The sequence below is a fragment of the Netta rufina genome (assembly GCF_964035555.1).
Source record: "Netta rufina genome assembly, chromosome: 20".
NCBI lineage: Eukaryota > Metazoa > Chordata > Aves > Anseriformes > Anatidae > Netta > Netta rufina.
This window is the reverse complement of record NC_140144.1, coordinates 8,045,206-8,061,197: the sequence shown is the minus strand read 5'-3', so window position 1 is coordinate 8,061,197 and position 15,992 is coordinate 8,045,206. Positions and strand designations below refer to the sequence as shown.

At 48.4% G+C, this 15,992-nt stretch overlaps 1 protein-coding gene across 6 annotated transcripts in view; it reads right to left on the bottom strand.

Annotated features, from left to right (window-relative positions):
• RAPGEF1 (Rap guanine nucleotide exchange factor 1) overlaps positions 1-15,992 on the bottom strand; it is an 86,895-nt gene that overhangs the window by 16,759 nt on the left and 54,144 nt on the right. For 3 of the 6 annotated variants that reach the window (XM_084299274.1, XM_084299272.1, XM_084299275.1), the window contains 3 exons: positions 13,489-13,691; positions 10,554-10,712; positions 1,041-1,322 (listed from right to left, as the gene is read on the bottom strand). In XM_084299274.1, the coding sequence (XP_084155400.1) occupies positions 1,041-1,322; positions 10,554-10,712; positions 13,489-13,691 (644 nt within the window). The remainder of the gene's footprint in view (positions 1-1,040; positions 1,323-10,553; positions 10,713-13,488; positions 13,692-15,992) is intronic. The other 3 variants (XM_084299273.1, XM_084299276.1, XM_084299277.1) reach the window with 3 other exon arrangements.

Sequence of the window (15,992 nt, the reverse complement as noted above, 5' to 3'; positions counted from 1 at the left end):
CCAAGCGCGCACGAGGGCTGAAGGCTGCGGCTGCTGAGCGGTCAGAGCCTGGAGCACACGCACCCGCCCTGCTGACACCCTGCTGATAGGTGCAGAGCAGCCCCAAAGAGCCAAAAGTGTCCTAAAACTGCTTCACAGCTCAGGCTACAGCCATCACGCCAGGCTGAGCCAAGCTCAAGGGCCACTGGGCTGTAGCAAGGACCCAAAGCAAGGAAGATGCAACAGCGAGGTCAGGTCCAAAGGGTGAAAAATGCTCAGTGTCTCTGCCGTCTGTGTCCCTCTTCCAAGCCTTGTGAAGAGGCACCACCACCATGCACACAGCTCAGGCTCTAATCCCGTCACCTCTGGATTTTGCAGCGAAGAGGAGAGACGCTGCCCTGTACATGAGGTGCTCAACGAAGCAACCTGCCCACTGCCTGCAAAAACTGCCTGGGACTTGGAGCTCACGGCAGCGCCCATCAGCGAGGGAACTGCTTTAGTCCCACTCGACCGACAGCGATGCTTTGCACCGACTCTGCCACCACGTGCACAGCCAGTGCTGCTGGAAGAGCAGGAGCCTGGAGGAAGCTGTAGGAGAGCACGAGCTGAACCAAACCCACAGCCCCAGGGGCTCCCCAGGGGGAAGGGAGCAGGACAGCACTCACCAATTCCTGCCGCAGCAGCAGCTGCGGGACAGAACCCCTGCTGGGAGCCTGTGTTCAGAAACTACCAACCTCACACCACCCCTTTACCTTCCTCTGGCTTGTATCACAATTGCAGGAAGCTAGAGCAACTTCTCTTCCTCTCCCCTTCACCAGCATTTGACATTTTACGTTTCCAACACAGGCATTAACATTTTCTCAAACCCATGAGGTTGTTCAGGTTTTTTTTTGTAGCAATCTCTGTATGAAATTACCTCTCTGCATTCCCACACGAGTTTGGAAGCCAGGCTAGATCACATCGAGCTTAAGCACGTATTAATACAAGCGACATTTCTTTCAAACAAAACCAACCCCCAGCCTTGCATTAAGGTGCATTACAATCCCTTTGGATAGTCTCACCGAAGCCGTCTGGAGAGAATCAGTGAAAGAGGTTTCAGAAGGAAGGCAGACAGGAGCATTCCCGTTAAAGCTGCTCTCCTGCGAAGAGGAGTTTGGCACATCCCCAGCGCTGGGAGACTGGCTGGCCGTGGCTGGCACCGCTAGGTCAGAGCTCTGAGACGGGTGGACGGGGGGGAAAGGCGGGGTGGAGCAGGACGAGGAGGTAGAAGACAGGAAAGGAGGTATGGAGACTTGGTTGTGAGGCACAAAGTCCTGGGAGTAGGACCTAAACACGGACTTGTACTACAGGACGCGGAGATGGACGACACACAAACGAGGAAGATGGGAAAAGGAAGGAGACAGACAAAAGAAAAAGAGATTAGATCAGCAGCAGCTCAGCAGTGACAGCACAAGGCAATTCCAACAATGGTCGAGAGGCGAACCCCAGCAGAGGGAGCGTTATTTGATCATCCCCCCATTCCTGCAGGAACTGCTGCCTGGGCTGGCAGGCGGCTTTTTCATGGCGAGGAGAGCCCTGACACCAGCAGCAGCCGGGCAGGGGAGGTGGGCAGTGGTGTTTGTCTGCAGGAACCCAGCTTCTGCTGGGCAGCGGGGAAAGCCTGGGTTTAGCACTTAGTGACAACGTGCACCTGGAAGGCGCTCGGGTGGCTGAAAGGATGTGAAGCCATACAGAAACCAGGACTGTGAGCACGCTGGAAGAGTCTCAACAGAGAGAAGTACGCTGGGGATGGTTGCTTTTCTGGGATTTTCCACAGGATCCAAAATTAAGATGCCGCTTGCTCCAGCCCTGTAATTTAACAGCTCCTGTGTCAAGTCTGTTCCAGAACACACAGCTCCCAGGGAGAGGTGACTGGATCCCGTCTTCAAAGCTATGCTGAAGGATAAAGGAGATTACAACAGGAGATGCTTTTACTCCTTCCCATCTGAGAAACATTGGGAGCAAAACCGATAATTGCCCTCCGGAGCAATGAATTCCTCATCAAACCAATCCTTTAATGCAGTGGCTCTAAAAGTCAGTTGAAGAGATGAAAAGAGATCATCTACAGAAAGCTTTATTCCACTATCTCTCCTAATCATCAGATTACTGTTCAGATAATATTAAGCAGGGTGCAGTGGGAGTACGTTGTGCCAAGAAAAACACGAGCAATCCTCTGTCTTTTAACATCTGGTGCTGGTAAGATTTACCACCAGGGTATCTCCAAAACAAGAAGAGAGCAAAGCCGACACCCACCAGAGAGAGAGAGAGAGGGGAAAAAAAAAGAAAGAAAAAAAAAAAAAGACAACAATGCTAAACCTGCTGGAGAGGAGCTTTAGGAAGCATCATGTCACCCAAAAACACCATGCTGAAATGAAGCTGAGGTGGTTGCCTGCTCGAGCAACCTGCCGCAGGACAGCGCGCTGCAGAGCTCTCAGGAAGCACACGCACACCCTGCTGTGATGGTAAAAGGAAAAAAAAGGAAACAAAGGCATGAGTTGGAAAATTCAGGCTACGTTTTTTATGGGGAATTAAGCAGGTGATGAAATCAAAGCTCCGTCCATCACCTCGGTGGTGTTTGTTGGTTTCCTTTTCCTACCTCTGAAATAGGTAATAGCTGAAAAATCTGAATGCAGAACTGCCTCAGGCTCGAAGCCCGGGCAAAGAAGTTTTTCCACTACAAGCTGTATAGGAAACAAAAGTCCACGGCTAGACTTTACCTTCCACCACCCCAATCCTCCAGCAGCTGCCCTCCGCCGTGCCTCGAGTCCGGCTGTGCTCTGGGTGCTGTCTAGGGGCCCCAAACAAATCGCAGACCATAATACAGAGGAGCAGAGGGAGATGCTTTGGAAAGAGAGCTTAAAAGACTACTGAAGAATAATCAAAATGCAAATCCCTACCACATGCCCGTGGCTGAAAGGAGCCCGGCTCTAGGACAGGCTCCTCTCCCTTCCTGCTCGTCTCTTCACGGGTGAGCAGCCCCGGCTCCGGGGCCACCGTCCGCTCGTGGTGCTGCCTCGTAACAATGACAAGTCTAATCTCTCTATTTGCTTTCTGCCCGGATAAATGCTCTACATTTATTCATTTTCACTTGCATGGCACAAAACGCTAAATCCCTCGTAAGACTCCAGGCTCATGGCATCACCTTGGCTCAGCAGATTCATTGTGCCTGCCCCGTCCCCCTGCTATTCCATGATCTCACCGCCGCTAACACGCCAACTAATGCCCCGAGTCCCGGGCCAGTCCCCACAGAGAGAATTGGAGCAGAGCACAAAGAACATGGACCTCCCACCACTCTTGTGATGGCTCGAGAAGGCAAACTGCTGCCCCAGTGGTGAGATATAACACTGCCATAAGGGAAATGATTTTCTCCAACACAGGTTGCGTCCCAGTGCCTCCGCTGCTGGGCTTCCTGCACCCTAGCAGGCACCCTGCTGTCCTTTCCTTTGCAGCTGACGGGCATCTTCCACCGAGGTCCCCCCCAAAAGTTACCATCTCCGACTTGCTGAACCTGGAGAAAAAGTCAAGGTTTTGCAGGGAAGCAGCAGAGCTCCTTCAGACCATGAGCAAGGGAAACTCCTGGCCTCAACCGCATCGCCTGGGGACAGGCAGGCGTCCTCGAAGGGTTCACGCCGTGCCAGGGCAGCAGCAGGGTTAGTTCAGGCCAAACGGGGGCCGGAGGCTCGGCAGCTGGTGGGCTGCGTGGTGTGCAGCCTGCAGGCTCAGGGAGATGAATTACTGCTGCTAGGGAAGGAAAATCTGCACAGCTTCTGACTTGCAGAATTTCGGAGACATTAATGCCAATTCGAAGGCAATTTAGGCCTAAATATAGCACGACTTTGCATCAATTTTAAAACTCTGAACGTGGATACGTTACTACTGACAATCTGTACACATTCATCTCCCCTTGGCCTTGCCAGTGCGCCTTTCAAAACAATATCTTGGCACGAGGTGCGTAGAAAGTACCAGCTTAAGGCCCAGGTAGCCAGGAAAACGCATTCATCTTCATGATGGGATCCGTGATCCATCACTTCACGGTGCAGACACGCTCTCAGCATGCTGTTAACAAAGGGAACGGCCCAGGGAAGCCTTTGGTGAGCTGGCATTCATTAACCAGGCTGCTCTCAGCTCCTGGTCCCGTACGGCTGCAGCTCGGAGCAGGCAGCCAGGAAGAGCCCTCCTTCCTCCCCTCCTTCCTCCCCGGCAAGCAGCTCGGGAATTCCAGCTATGCAGCCATGCTGGGACAAGAGCCAAGAATGCAGCATAGTTGGAAAGTGGAAAAACACCCTGCGGTGGAGATGATGTCCATATGGCACCCATTCCTGCTGCGCCCCTTGGCCAGCCCGGCCCAGCCCAGCCGGCAGCTGCAGCAGGAATTGCTGCGATGGTTTCCGCAGGGTTTGGGCGGTGTTCGGCTCTGGGAAGCCGTCATCCTGTAAAATCCACGCTTATTTTGGGAGGGGAGAGGCCATTCAAGACAACTGTCATAAGCAAATTCGTCCTCCCCTGGCCCCACAAAATCACAGGCAGCGGTTTATCTTGGAAACTTATCAGTGCTGTTTTTTTTTTTTTCATTCTGCTTCTTGGTGGTTTTTTTTTTTTGCGGGGTCAGTAAGGCCTCGGTGATGGCTGTACTCACAAAACCTCCTGCTCCACGGCTTTGCTTCAGGTGAAATAATTTGAAATAATTTTGGGGAAGCTAGAAAGCAACCAGATCCTTTGAGAACCGATGTTTTCCTCTTTCCAAACGCAGAGCATGCTGCCAGGCTCCTAGCAAGGGACCAGAGGACGGTCTCCCGCTGCGGGGGATTCTGACCTGCAACAGCAAATGGCCAACACAGGGAGCAAAGAGAGCAAAGAGAGATCCCTCTCCCCTTACCAGTAAAGTATATTTATAAAAAGCTCTCTGTCACTTGGGAAGCATTCCCACGAAGCGTGCTCTCAGCGAGAAGCAATCTCCTGAGAGCAGCGGGAGCCGACTTGCCCAGACCTGACAGTTTACACACACTGACACCAGCACGGCACACGGCGCTGCCAGGGATGGCATCTTTCAACATCCCCAAGCTGCTGCCTTTGATTTTTAGTTTTAGAACAGCTTTCCATCGTTAACAGGGGCATCACAGGATGTCCCAAAGGTCAGTGACATTAGAGACGTTTATTTGGATTAGCTGGCAGGAGATAAACACTAACAGAAAACTTCTTATTTCAAGAGTGACGCTTCTCAACACCACCTAGGCACGGCTGACCAAGTAACAGGGAGGAAGGGTGTTTATGGCAGTCACTGACTGCCAGCAACAGCAATCTCCATCCTAAATTCGGAGCTGAATTCAATTAAATGGCTGTCAGAGCATCTGCAGCATCAGCAGCCCCCGTCTTTACCTTTTAAGCAAAGCCTTCTCAGTCGCCCTACCGACTTCTGCCAAATTAATCTGCAATCTTGCCAGACACTCCCAGATCAGATAGAGCATCAGAATTCCAAAACACGAAGCTATCAGAGGAAAGGATCAATCTTTTAGATCTCCTCTGCTAAGGCTATTAAGAGAGAAACGTGGGCACCGCGCCAGAACTGGATGCCCAGATTCTAACAGCGGAGAACTGTGCTCGCAAAACCCTGGGCGTTGCACAAACCCGAGGAATATAATTACACAGACAACTATTGGAAAACACTTCCTATCTCATGACACAATGCTGGACTTCCAGGTACTTTTGCTAATGAGGAAGGAAACGCTCCTACAATGAATGGCTGGAAACACAGGCTGCCAACAGACCGGCTTCAAGCACTGCCACAGGAAAGGCAGGAACCCCTCGTGCCTGAATGCTTCGCGGCGAAGCCTCTGACCCGGCTGCACGGCTGACCTCGCTATTTTTAAATAGTGGTCAGCACAGCAGATGGATGGACGGGGTTTCGGTTCCCTTGGGAAAGGGTCTCCTGGCTTCTGCTTCAAAAGCGCAACATCCGAACCCTCCTTAAGGGAGAATTTCTTAAGGGAAGGCTTCTTGTACAACCTTGCAGTGAGAATGGCTGGGGGGATGAGAAGGTTTGCAAGACTCAGTAACCATGCTATCGTGTATCTCTCTTGAAACTATCAGGAGAACTCAATCTGATCACAAACACAGCATCAGCTCCTGGCTGTCCTGTGAACAATACCACCACATCTGGCAGACAGAGCTTTCAAAGGCAGAGCGTGGAGATGGAGACTCCCAAAGCCAGCCACATAAAAACGTGGCATGTGGCCTGTGAAACCAGCAGGCTGACTGTTTAGAGACCTATGCAGAGACAGAGAGTGCAAGGTAAATGTAAGCACCTGGAGGAAGTGCCTTTCTGAAGCAGGATTCAGCGATGCTGGCATACAACAGCACTCTTAATACTGCCATGCAGGCTTGCTGCGGGCAGTGGAAATGAACAGAAATGCAAAAGGAACATGAAACAGGAAAGGCAAAACAATACTGAGCACTCAACAGCTGCTTAAATGGACGCAAACCTTGTTTCCCCTTTCCCTCTGCTCCAAACTAAGGAGCCAAATCCTGCTTAGGACAGAAAGGAACTAACACAGGGATCTCACGGTCCTGGTTTCGTAGTGGCTCCCACCATCAGAGCACCATATGGATCCAAAAAAACACAGTCTCTGCCAAGGATCGGAGCTGAAGTCTGGGTTGCAGACTGGAACTGAGCTACACAAATAGGAGCAAGGTGGGGAAAACATGCAAAGCACATGTCGGCATTGCGTGCGCCTTTAAACGCTTATCTGACCCTCCTTTTCCTGAACATACATTAACACGCACACAAGAAAGAGAAACAGTTGCTGTGAATTTTCTGAGCATTTTCTCAATTTGCAAAAGAACTGTGGGAGCAAGTGAAAACAGAAGCGCTGAACTAGAGTTTTCATAAGGAAATCACTTATGCTTTCTGGTGGAAGCAGGCAGCCAATTTGGTTCCTTGGCAGTTACTGGAAATGGTTTTTAATTAAGAAGAAAACACAAGGCAAAACAGCATTTAGAGAAAGGTAAGACATTTCTCCATAGTGGAGGACACAGCCAAATTTCCACTAGTGCTATTTGCAGGACTCAGAGAAAACAACTGCATCCCTTGTTTCAACAAAGAAAACTTCCTAGCTGTGAGTGAATGCAAGTCTCTCTGCGGTCTTTGGTGGAAAATACGTAGACAGAGAGCAGTGTATCTTGTCTCCTCAATGATTTCTTCTATCAGTGCAGAGTTCCCCCACTGCCAGGAAGCCGTGAGATTTGATTCCTGCCATTTGGAAATCTGCTCACCCATTTCCAGTCAACAGCACAACGAGATGGAAAAGGCAGCATCTCTGTCTCACAATGGGAAGGGAGGGAGGAGATCTGCTGGGGAAAAACTTCTGCAAACCAAGTTTAGGATAGGAAGGAGGATGCATTCTTACTGCATACCTCCTTCCCCACTGTCTAGCAACAGAGAGTTGCTTTCAAAAGAGAGGGGAATCCCTAAAATGACTCTTGACATTATGATCCAGTTGTCCCGGCAATGTGAGATTTCACGGTGTAACAGCGGGGACGATGATGCTGTGTTTCCTTCCAGCATCGGCCCACACTACAAACATGACCCTTGCTGGCACAGAGGCTAGACACGAATCAGACTCGGTGAAAAACAGACCCAACTTGCCAAACCTATGAGGTTTGATCCAGTTGCTTAAGATCTGCCTCTATCCAGTAAAAGCTATTACTTCTGACACAATTTCCTGCAAAGAAGGGAAAAGCGCGATTAGTGGGTTTGCAGAGCGCTGGTGGCTTCTGGACTGCAGCAGCGTCTGCAGCTCTGAGGGGAAAGAAAAAAAGAGTCAGGATTCTGGAAAAGAAATTCACGAATCACAAATTAAGAGAGTAAAGATGGTCTGAACTACTTCACTTTTTTTTTTTTTTTCTCCCTCCTTCAAAGCACGGTCTGAAAATAACTTTTTGAAGCCCTATAAATTAGTAGTAAGGATGGAGTCGTTACTCCTTCGTGCATAGGCATAGTAAGCTACATGCAAAACATGGTATAGGCTTGGCTTTCCTGCTGCCTTCACATGAACAGATTGGTACGGGGCTAGGTGTTCTCCTGGGACTGACTCTTGTCCATCCCAGGCCAGTCTCATGGGAAAAACAAAAGCACGGGGCACTTTCTGGCACTTGGCTATGATTGGAAATCTGCAGAGCACTGCTCACGTTGTGGTAATGCACAGCCATTTGGTTTATTAGCTCTGACTTCCTGGTATTGACCTAAGGAGGGTTTTGCTTCATGTACAGAAGGGATAAAGATTAACGCAGGAGACGTATCGTTTTGATGATCTCCACTGATTCTTTGGGTACGTAGGAGGCCAACCCCTCAGCTGGCTGGTGCACAAAAGGTGTGCTCTTCCTCAAATTAATTCCCCTGCTGGGACCGGGGGATTGCTAATGCTTAGCTCTTAACAGGTTTATTGCTCACCGCAGTGCTCATCTGAGTGAAAGAGTGCAGAAAACGAAGGCATGAGAATGACAGGAGAGCAGAGCAATGCACACGAAGTGCTCCTGGTGCAGCTTGGAGCATCCCCCACGTGAGAGGCAGTCTTGCCAGGCAGTGCTCAGGAGCAGACTGCAAGAAGGGCTCCGAGGTCCTTCTGAGTGCTGGAATGCAGGGTGTCACCCTGGGAGCCATCCAAACCTTGACAGCTGTTTCACTTCTCTGTCTCATTAGGGAGAGGGAAAATGGGATAAACCGTGGCTGTGATATTATATGGGTCAGCTCTGAAGCATGTAAGGACATTGGTATTTTGCAGCTCAAAGAGTCACTGTCAAAGGTGGAAATCTCATTTTTGCCTGTGAAAAAATAAACCAGCTAGAGTCATGAGCAACCACGAGATTACCATAAATTAAAGGCATTAATGGAAAAGTCACCACTTTTAATTCAGTTATTTCCTTTGTGCATTTGACAGTGCATTGCCCAACTGTTCTCATTGTTCCTCATGCTTCATTTATTTTCCCTTTACCAAATCCTTGCAAAAATGAGTGAGGATTTTTTAATGAAGTTTTAACATTTCATAAAATAATCTATTCAGAATAACGTAGTCCAAAGCAAGATTAGAACAGGTCAAAATAATTAAGTATGCAGTAACCATTTCCATCTAACCAGGACACTTTTTAAAGTGAACGTGCCCACACATTTTTAGAATGTTATAACATCATATTTATAGGCTCTCAATTAAATCAAAAATAGTGAAGTGCTTTTACCTGGTCTTACAGTTCTATTTTCAAGGACTGCTATCAAACAGAAAGCTGTACAATTCAGAACTTTTGCATTATTTCAAATTTTAAAACTGTTTTCCACAGACTCATGCAAGCAGTAACCTTACCAGACCTCAGCCTTTAACTATGCAGCCAAATGATGATACTGCTCTCTCTCCTACAAGTGGAAGCTGAAAGCTTTAATTTAGGGCTTGTGAAGTTAACTCTACTTGAATACTTTCTTCTTCAGACCCAGCTAATAACATCATTGCCATTCATTTTTAGAGAACGAGCAAGCGTTGAAATGCAAAGACGGCAGTGACAGCGTGAGGACACGGCTTTCAAACATTTAGCATTAAACTAATTGAAACACTCTTGGATTTTCTTAACTCTTGCCTGATAATTTCTCCAGAATAAATCCAATTTACTAAATATCCAAGTTACTGTTAAAAAATAATCCATTCTCAGTTGTCATGAGGCAGACAATCAGCACATAACCACACAGCCCTACGTGCAAGCGCTCCTCACGCTGTTGAGCTGCTGGAATCCCATGGTTCGATTTAATTTCATTACATTAACACTTTGTTATTGCTACCATTTAATTTAAGCAGCTGATCACAGATTTAAGCGGTACTTTCAGATTATTATTTCAATTTCAATCATTTTCAGCTCCTCCTGTGGTTCTCTTTTCAGACCAGAGCTGTAGGAGAAGAAACCCTGCTCGTTTATCAGCAAACCATACAAGCTTACTGGGATTGTTCGGGATCAGGGGATGTGAAGGGAAGCGGACAAGCAAATACGAGATGAAAGATGTGGGAGAGGCCATCTAGAGGAAAAAAAAAAATTAAGGAGCTGCAGCCACTGTTCCATGCATTTGCCTAAATCCGTGTACTTCAGGGATGGCAGCTCGTTATTTCTCCAAGGGCCAGATTCACGCAGCAGCATTTAATCGACTCATCCACATCGCTGACGTTCTGCAGCAGAACAAAAAGACTTGGCAGTTTCAGCGTGCAGCCTGGGGAACATGTAGGTCATGGGAGTGTGCCTTCGCACACAGGCCTGATCTCCTCTGCCAGTCCCTCTCCACAGATGTCACTCCAGATGTGGATAGACAGTAATGAAAGCTGCATCTGCCCCGCATTTCATTTAATGAGATTTACACACCAGTTTTATCACCTGGCTGCTTGCTACTGAGTCCCGTAGCCCCCCAAGAGCTTTTCTCTTTACCCAGAACATCAGCACAGGTTGGCACACGAGCATTTAACCACTGGCACAAATACACACACATTACAGAAGTGCAGAAAGCAACTCACCGAGTGCACAGGAAAGGAGCTGTGCCGGTTGAGAAAGGAGTTAGAGACTGACATAGTGAGGCCCTGAGTGGCACCGGTGTCCTCGGGGGTGAAGGGCACTTTAGTTTGCTGGACACAGTAGGAGACAGAAGGGAAAGAAGAGGCAGCATAGGAGGCCTGCTGAAGAGGGGGAAGAAAGCGAGAGACAGAAGAAACAAAGAAAGAAAGCACAGAAAAAGCGATGAATAAAGGCTAAGAAATTGCTAACTGTAAAACAATGCATACAACGGCCTGCTGAGCAAACAGCTATTTGTACAGCTCATCAGCACCAGACACACCAATACCCCCTTCTTGAGCTCAGGGGGCACAACAAAAATGACAGTATGAATAATCTTTTTTTCACAAACCTCTTAAAAACAAACACCCACCTCCCCCTCCCAGTTCACCTGTGGGCAGCTGCTGGCAGGCAGGCAGGCTGCTCCACGCGCCCTTTTCTCCCCATAACGCTGGGGACAGATGCCCAAAGGAGCAGGTATGGGCACGAGCTGCTGCCCAGCAGGGACCTGGCTCTTCCTCTTGGCTGTTAAGCAGCCATCCCTTGCAGACTACTAGTTTTTTTGGCAATCTGTGGGCTGGAAACTCGGGACTCTCCGGTGGTCTACGGGCCTTCACGGATGCTGCAGGGATACTGGATAAAAACAATGCCCACTGAGTTTTCAGTCCAGCCCATATTATACATTGTTTGCACAAGAGGGAGATATTACGCAGTAAATAATAAATACTATCAGGAATTTCACCTGAATTCACTGCTGTAAGGGGCTGGGGGAGGCTAAGCTGGACCTAGGCTTTCTCAGCCCTGCCTTGTCAAATGTAACATGCAAATATTTCATATACAAGATACGAAACTTGCAAGAAAGGACTTCCTAATTATTATTTTAGGGAGAAGTCCGTCCAGCAAACCTTCCCTGCTGCTGGAGCAGCTGATGTCCACATGATCTGCTGTTTCAGGATCTCCCTGGGCAGCAGGATCAGAGGAACAATGGAGTCTGATGGCTTTTACAGGAATTGCTGAATGAGCCATTGTCTGCTCACACCACTTTCCCAGCTGAGAGATGAAGGTAGGGGCACAAGGTTGCATTTTAAGAAACTTCTGCTTCAGGCAGAGCATCACCTTGATAATATCAAGCCTGCAAGACTACAAGAATGCCTGCAAGGCAAAGCAGTGACATTTTGGCTGCCCAGGTAATGATTAAAGGGCAGCACAGAAAAGCTTTGCTTCAGCTGACACACTCTAAAAAGGAGCTGGATTTCCCTTCTGCACAATAATGAGCACAGTAATAAACAATTATTAGGACCCAGCTTGAAATCTGTGCATTGCTACTTACCCTACATGACCATGCAGAGACCATGCCATCATTAGGAACTGCCACTAGGGCACGGTCACCTCTAAGAGGAGGTAGGGCAAGGGACTACAAGGGACCGTGCAAGGATCTCTCTGACAAGGGGACCAGAGCCCCTGGGGAAGTGCCTGATCCTTCAGAGAGGAGTCCTGAAGAGCCTTCTGTATCCCTAAAAATTGGATGGGTCGGGGCGTTTAAGGTCTCACCCCCACAAAATAATAATGCGTAATACTCAGTTTACTTAACATTTGGCCAGGAATGTTCATTTTTTAGGACTCCTATCTGTGTCAGAGGAATGTAGTTATGTGAATTCCCGCACTAGGACTCTGTGTAGCTTTTCCCAATTCGTTAAAAAGTAGCTCTCTGGGACAGTCCAACTTTAGCACAGATAAGGGCAGCACATATTGCAACAGTTGCCCTGATGATGGTAAGAGCATGGCTCTGCTCCAGCATCTCCGCCTGTTTTATTAAAGCCATGGCCAATGTCAGTCAGATAGCATCGACAAAAACGATGCATTTTAAAAACATTTTAGCTGTTCTTTAAAAAAAAAGGTAATATAAAGAAAAATATAAACAAGCCCTCTGAGGTTGGAGTCAAAAATGAGAAAGGAAAAAAAGGTCCTTAAAAAGAAATAGGACAAAATCCATTTTATTTCAGCCACTGAGGCTGGAAATAAAGCTGCTGCTGCTGCCATCGCTGAGGCCAGGACTTCATCCCCCATGTGGAAAATGGGGCTCATGTAGTGTTCAACTCTATGCACATACACTTGTGGACGTGCTTTTATGTGCCAGTAGGCTGAAATGGCCAGAAGATCACTGTGAAATTCCATTTTTCAGAAGGCAATTAACATTCTCGTTAAATGCCAATAAATGAAACAATTTCACCAAACAAGCCAAACCAAACCAAGCTAAAAAAGCACCACCAAAGCCCTGGGGCACACAAAGGCAGGGGTGCCACTGGCTCCTACGGCCACAGAACTGCAGAAAACAGGTAAAATCCTGAATCTCAGAAGGGGGCTGATGTGGGGAAAACAAGCACGAGTTAAATAATGGCTGGACCAAAGTTCTGTGGCTCTGGCAAAGATTGAGCCATAAAAGCAGTGATTATGTTTAAATGGTTATTATTAGTGGCATCCTTGACAACAAATTCAGAACAACATTGGGAACAACAGTGCAGCAATCTCTCGAAAATTGTGTCGCCCAGCGTGTCAAAATCTTCAAAGCACTCATCATTAAAAAAGCCTCCAGTCTGGCACAGATTCAGCCGTGCCATGTGGAAGGCTAACATCTCATTTTCAGGGCATTTCAGGACTTTGAGAGCTGACGGGGAATAGTCTGAACGCGGGGTTAAGAAAGGAGCACAGGAGCTCAAAGCAGATGATGCAAAACGCCTGAAAACGTGTTAACAAGATGGCAAGGAACACGGGGTGGGTAACACCACTGAGACATCCATCCTCCCACAACCACAGCCTGTCAGGAGGAGGAGCAGCAAACCCAGAGCTGCTCCCACCAGGCTGCTGCGCCCTGCTGGGGAGGGCACCGCGGGTGTCACTCACCAGCTGCCGCTGCTTCGGGGGGAGAGCGGGTGGAGGTGCCAGGTCTTGAGAGGGTTCTAAGCTGATGAAGGAGTCGTTGATGCCATAGACTTCCCTGAGGTGCTTGTTCTTCTGCTGGTAGATGTGCTCGTTCTGCGGGGTCTGGTAGAACATGGATGGCTGTGGCTCTGAGTAATCTTCCACAAACTGCATGTAGGCCAGCACTGCAACACAAAAGGGTCACGCTCACTGCTTCTGGTCTGCGTGCTGCAGCCTGTCCTGCCCCAAGCAGGCACGGTGCCCACCCTCGGAATAAACAGGAGTGATGCCACGCTGCTCTTGCAGCTGGGCCTTGCTTCAGGGCAGCAGCAGCAAGGCATCTGCGGTGCCTCGCACAGCAGGTTGCAGATCACCTTGGAAGAAAGAATCTGTGAGCTTCCCATCCTGCAAGCCAGCACACAATGAAAATTGTCACAGGCCACAAACAAATTTGGCACCGGTTTTGCTTAAACCAGTGATGTCTCCAAATAGCTACCTGGGGAGTTTGACTCTCCAAGTCTCAGACCGAACCCCTTCCTTGTGTAACCTGGGGCAATCTGGGGAATGTTCCTCAACAGCTGATGCCCCAGGTCACCAAAAGAAAGAGAACGACTTCAGTCTGCTTTGTAGGAGACACAAATCACCTCGCACAGATGCAACCTTGACAGTAAAGCTGTAATAATTCCTGTGCTGTAACAATTTTCCTATCTGTAGTTAGCATGATTTCCAGAATGAGAGGGCTCGCAGTGCTTCCCCAACCTAGCAGCTGATCGAACTTGCTGGAAAACACCTGCCTGCAAGACTGGGCGTACCTGTCCCTCAGCTGTTCATGTGCCACTGCTGGCACAAGAGCCTAGCCTTTTAGAAGTGCCACTGACCTCGCCTTCCTCCTCCATGAGCTCAAATCCAACATCCTTCGCTCCCATCCCTCTCTGAAGCACCCTCGCATCTCTAAATTTGCAACTGAATCCAGCTGATTCTAAAGCATTTGTGAGATGCCGTTTGATGGAAGTTTTAAATGGGATCAGATCTCATTCGGGGCACATTTGCATCTGTAAAATATCCTTCAAAAATCTGTGAAAGAGCACACAGGTCTGCCTGCGTAGCTCTGACAAAAGATTAGCTCCTGCTGCAATATTTTAGTGTGGAAGAGGGAGAAAGACACCCAGGAGCACAGGAAGACTACTGCAAAACCCCAGAATCATCATGTACATAATACATGGAAATCAAATAACTTTAATCTACGTACCTGCAAACTGGAGCAACAGTTGTAGTTAAGTGTCATAGGAAGAACTAACTAGGGCCTTCTTGCAAATATGCTGTCAAGCACAACACCCTCTGATCATTCATCCCCACCCCGATAAATGCGCACTTGTCATTTTCTGTAACTTTGGTCATTAGGAGGCAATCATTCAGCTTCTGCTAGCATTTTCCTTGTACAGCTGAACTGCACGGATGGCTTCAGTGAGAGCTATAAATGCAGTGATCCCAGCGCAGTATTTGCACATCACGAAGCTGGTTCCCATGCTAGCTCCAAGGCAAACCTCCTGTTCACCTGTAAATGGAGAGACACAGACCAGCCTGCTTCAAACAGGATGCAGCCGTGCGAATGTGTCGGCAGGAAGGAGTCGCTTTGCACCTGTCTTTTGCTCCTTTTTTCAGATTTCCTCCAGTATTTTAAATTTTGTTTAGAAATGGAGCTGACGCAGCTGCCCCTTCCCACAGAATGACATCCCTCCTCCAGAAAATAGAATAAAGAAGGAAAAAAAAAAAAAAAAACACAACAGAGTGCAGGAAAGCTCAGCTGGTACATTTCAATCCCAACCGGCAACACCTGCTGTCCCTGTCCTGTGACCCCACACGGGGCTGCCAGCAGACAACCTGTCCGTGTCCCGCAGCTCTGCCAGCTCCCGCAGAGCTCTGCCAAGGCTGCTGCAATCCTGACCTTCGGCACTCCTGCTGTGTGTTCCTTGCTCCTCTTCCTCCCCCGGCCACCTTCCTGGCTTCCCAGCACTGCACCAAGATGACAGTCGCCATCCTTGCTGGTTTAAACCATTCCTCTTGGAATGGAGTCTTGGTACAGAAAATACAGAATTACTGAAATAAGAAGTGTTTTGGAGTACCTGCAATTCAGTTGACTCGGGTGTTCCCATTAATACCTGCACCCAAAAAATGCCTTTAGACATTTAAACAACTTCAGAGGGTAAGTTCCGAGATATTTCTATAGCAGCAAAAGTGAACTAAGGATCCAGACTCCTTGGAGAAGGGTGGAGGACAAGAGCTTCAGGGAAAAGGCCACATTCTGAGAGCTCATCAACTGATTAGGACAAAAGCCAAGAACTTGGGCTTGGCAGTCCTGGTATAATGCAGCTGAAATTGCTCAATTGAGACCAAGCCTTCATGCAGTTACCTACAAAAACAGCGCTACACTTGGTGCTCAGATCCGAAGACCGGGATCAATAGCTGAGTTCCTGGGCTCAGCAGCA